We start from the raw sequence: 3,733 nt of genomic DNA, 5'->3' as shown, positions 1-3,733 counted from the left end.
TTTTAGAGAAATTTTATGTTTATAGAAATATTGAGCAGGAAGTATAGAAAGTCCCCATAGTCACATTTCTGCTTCCTCCTCCATTGGTCCTTTTTGAATTTGTGATTCTTATTTGACCTAAGACTCATGTTATGCATGAGCTACAAGATAGGGCTCTGAACACATTAAGAGAGTGGGTGTGTGTGTTCATGAATAGTGCAAGGAGAAGGTCTCATTCTCTCATTAGATTCTCAGAGGATGTCTAATCTGAAAAAAGAAAAAAAAAAGATGAACTTTAAGGATTACTGTTCGAAGAGAATTTGTACTACTCTAACCCACAGTTTGCCTCACTTTTTTTTAATGTGGTGAACGTTCCTGCTTATATTAATATTTGTAACTGGATTGGTATGTGAACATAATTTAAAAGAGTGCCTTTGTAAAGGTTTGCTACCGCCTTTGTCCGCATGCTGTTGGGTAGAAGCTAACTCCCTTCCTCCCCTGCCCATCAACCTTCTCAAATGGGCACACGAGCTACATTAGTGATGAGCCCGCTGCCTCTCCATGCTAGCAGGCTGTTCCCAAAGCCTTGTTTTATTCTTCTGAAGGCCGAGTTTCCTCCTTATACACTTTCCTGAAGCTTGAGGGCATGGGAATTGGACAGTGACTGGAGTTAGAATCTAGATCTCATAGCCAGCCAGTAGATTGCTTGAGCCCACATAACTCCTTAGGTGCTCTTCACCTAAGTGTGAATGGTGACAGGAAACATCCTGAGTAAAAAGGAAGGGTGCTAGGTCTTCCTGAAGGGGTGGGGAAATGGGTGCAGATAGCTAAGTCAGTTCAAAGTTGAGCTGTTCAGTTTGGTGATAGGTTCAAGGTTTAGTGATGTTTTATTGACATTGTTTATCTCTGCTTCATCTTCATAAACAATTTCAGTTATCTAAATGAAGTTTATTCTCTCTGTAGGTGTGTGCCCAGAGAATGCACGGAAGTTTTTTTTCTAGGTTTCTCTTGAGTTTTTTATGAAATTATGGTGAAATATAGATAATATGAAGCTTTTTAAACAATTTTTAAACTGTACAATTCTATGACATTTATTATTATGTGACCATCACCACTGTTTCTAATTACTTTTCATCAACCCAAAAAGTATCTCAGTATCCATTAAGCAGTATCTCCCACAGATTTTACTGTAAATTTGCACACAAAATAAAGAGATTTTGCTGCAGTACCTCCAAATGTAGACAAGTTCAGAATGTTTGCTGCTTTAGATTATTCTCACAGCTGCCTTCACCTTGGCTCTTCTCAGTAAATGATTTTGATATTCATATCCTTTTCCTTTCCAGGTGTAATAATGAAACTTCTTGGACAACTTTGGCCAACAATGTCTCAAACGATGTCCTCACCGAAATCTACACCTTAGGCAGGAGTACCGTGGAAGGCCGAGTGACTTTCACTAAAGTGGAGGAGACTTTTGCAGTTCGATGCCTGGCTAAGAATCCCCTGAGGATTGAGAACCGGGAACTGAAGCTGGTGGCGCCCAGTGAGTTGTCCATTAGTCAGAACAGCTTTGTCTCCCTCAGGTGGAGCTGGGAATCTCAGATAGGGTCAGACAGGAATGGAAGTCCCCCAGCAGACAGTCAGTCTGCTTCTCTGGGCCTTCTCTGGGCATTCATGTTCCCAAATTACATCTTACAGAGGCTTCTTGGCATTTTGCTTGTCTGGTTATATACTTACCTCAGCTCTTTAGTTGAAGCATTAGGTGTGTAGGGAAGGAGGATGGGGAAGGAAAATCTCCTCTGTTGTTGTCCTGGTCAACAGTTGAAACAGGTGGAATTCTTCGAAAGAAAAAAAATCTCCGGAAAAGTCAAAAGTAGTATAAAGAAAATCCAGCCTTTCAAAATAATAAAGCTTAAAGTAAACGTTTCTGAACTGAATTAAACCAGTTACCATAGCATCGACTCTTAACTCATGATAACCCCGTGTGTGTCAGAGTAGAATGTGCTCCATAGGGTTTTCAGTGGCCGCTTTTCCCTAGGTACATTGTCGGGTCTTTCGTCCAAGGTACTTCTGGATGGACTGGGCCCTCCAGCCTTTTGATTAGCTGCTGAGCACCTTAACCATTTGTACCTTCTGTACCTCCTCTGGACTCCTGGTGTGGTGCTGTAGGATCAGCACTGATCTGAGAACCAAAAGGTCAGTGGTTCAAACCCACTAGCTACTCCTCAGAAACCCTTTACACAGTCCATATGAGGCAGAACCTCTGAGCATATGTTATTGTAGTTACTAAGTGCCACCCAATCGGTTTTGACTCATAGTGACCTTACATAGGATTTCTAAGGAGTGGCTTGTGGATTTGAACTATGGACCTTTGGTTAGCAGCCCAGTGCTTATCCTATGGTGCTACACCAGGACTCCCTCTGAGCTTATAGTAGCTACTAATCTTATTTGTCAGTCTTCACTGCTCTAATTTACATTTTGTTCCAAAGGTTAATTTTGGATCATGTTGAGAGGAAGGATTTGCGGTCCCCTGATTTTTCTTAACCTTTTCTAAAGGAAGGGTGAGAGTAGATGCTTCATGTGTATAGATGTTTGAAAGATGGATCACCTGTCTCTTAGTGATGATCCCACTGCCCTCGCATTTCCCCACTGACAGTGAGAGACGTCTGGCCCAAACCTGGTCACCATCTCCCCATCCCACCTCTCATGAGGAAATTCCCATCATGCCCTTCTCTTACCTCTAGCTCTGCGTTCTGAACTCACAGTGGCGGCTGCAGTCTTGGTGCTCTTGGTGATTGTGATCATCTCACTTATTGTCTTGGTCGTCATTTGGAAACAGGTAAGATGTTTTCTCAATACACTCAAGTATCTTTAAAGTCCCCCGAGAACACGAAGAAGAGCAGCTAGGTTAAGGCTGGGCACAGACGAGTATATTTTATATGTTGAGTGAATGTTGACTCTTTCTGTATCCACACACACATTGCTGCTGCAATTAATTCAGCTTGGATGCATTTGATCTTTGGTAACCAACTCACCAGTTATCTGTCTTGGTCTTTTATAGAAACCAAGGTATGAAATTCGTTGGAGAGTCATTGAATCAATCAGCCCTGATGGACACGAATATATTTATGTGGACCCCATGCAGCTTCCTTATGACTCGAGATGGGAGTTTCCAAGAGATGGACTGGTGCTTGGTAAGCTATTTGGATGATCTTCCAAGACCACCCCCCCGACTCCCACCCACGTTAAAAATATCTTATTGTGTTTTTGTTGAAGGTTTATCTAGCAGTTTATGTTTCCACTCTAGAATTTCTTCATTAATTTGTTTAGTGACATTAGTTCCATATTCACAATGTATGAACATTTCCATGCAGGCTGTTCTGGTTTTATAGTCTAGTTTCCCTGACCGCTTACATTCTCATCTTTGTTTTAAAGTAATTGTTAACCATCTTATAGATGATTTTTTAAAGGAACACACTATTCACAGGTATTATTTATTTTATGAGCCAATCTGTTATTTACCCAAAAGGTGACCTCAGGAGCTAATTTCAGTTCAAGCATTAAAGAGTTTCTTAGGGCAATAGTCTTGGGGAGTCCTCTAGTCTCATCTGGTCCAATAAGTCTGTACCACAATTTGTTTATCCATTCTTCAGTTGATGGGCACTTTGGTTGTCTCCATCTTTTTGCTATTGTAATAGTGCTGCTATGAACATTGGTATGCATATATCTTCTCGGATTGTGGCTCTTTTTTCTTGTG

The 3,733-nt window shown here is 41.2% G+C and overlaps 1 protein-coding gene across 1 annotated transcript in view; it reads left to right on the top strand.

Annotated features, from left to right (window-relative positions):
• PDGFRA (platelet-derived growth factor receptor, alpha polypeptide) overlaps positions 1-3,733 on the top strand; it is a 70,133-nt gene that overhangs the window by 19,169 nt on the left and 47,231 nt on the right. The window contains 3 exon segments of the mRNA XM_006868059.1: positions 1,323-1,519; positions 2,721-2,815; positions 3,038-3,220. Of these exon segments, the coding sequence (XP_006868121.1) occupies positions 1,323-1,519; positions 2,721-2,815; positions 3,038-3,220 (475 nt within the window).

This window comes from Chrysochloris asiatica, unplaced genomic scaffold (assembly GCF_000296735.1).
Source record: "Chrysochloris asiatica unplaced genomic scaffold, ChrAsi1.0 scaffold00115, whole genome shotgun sequence".
NCBI lineage: Eukaryota > Metazoa > Chordata > Mammalia > Afrosoricida > Chrysochloridae > Chrysochloris > Chrysochloris asiatica.
Note: the sequence above shows the minus strand (reverse complement) of the source record. Positions and strands in the feature narration are given on the sequence as shown.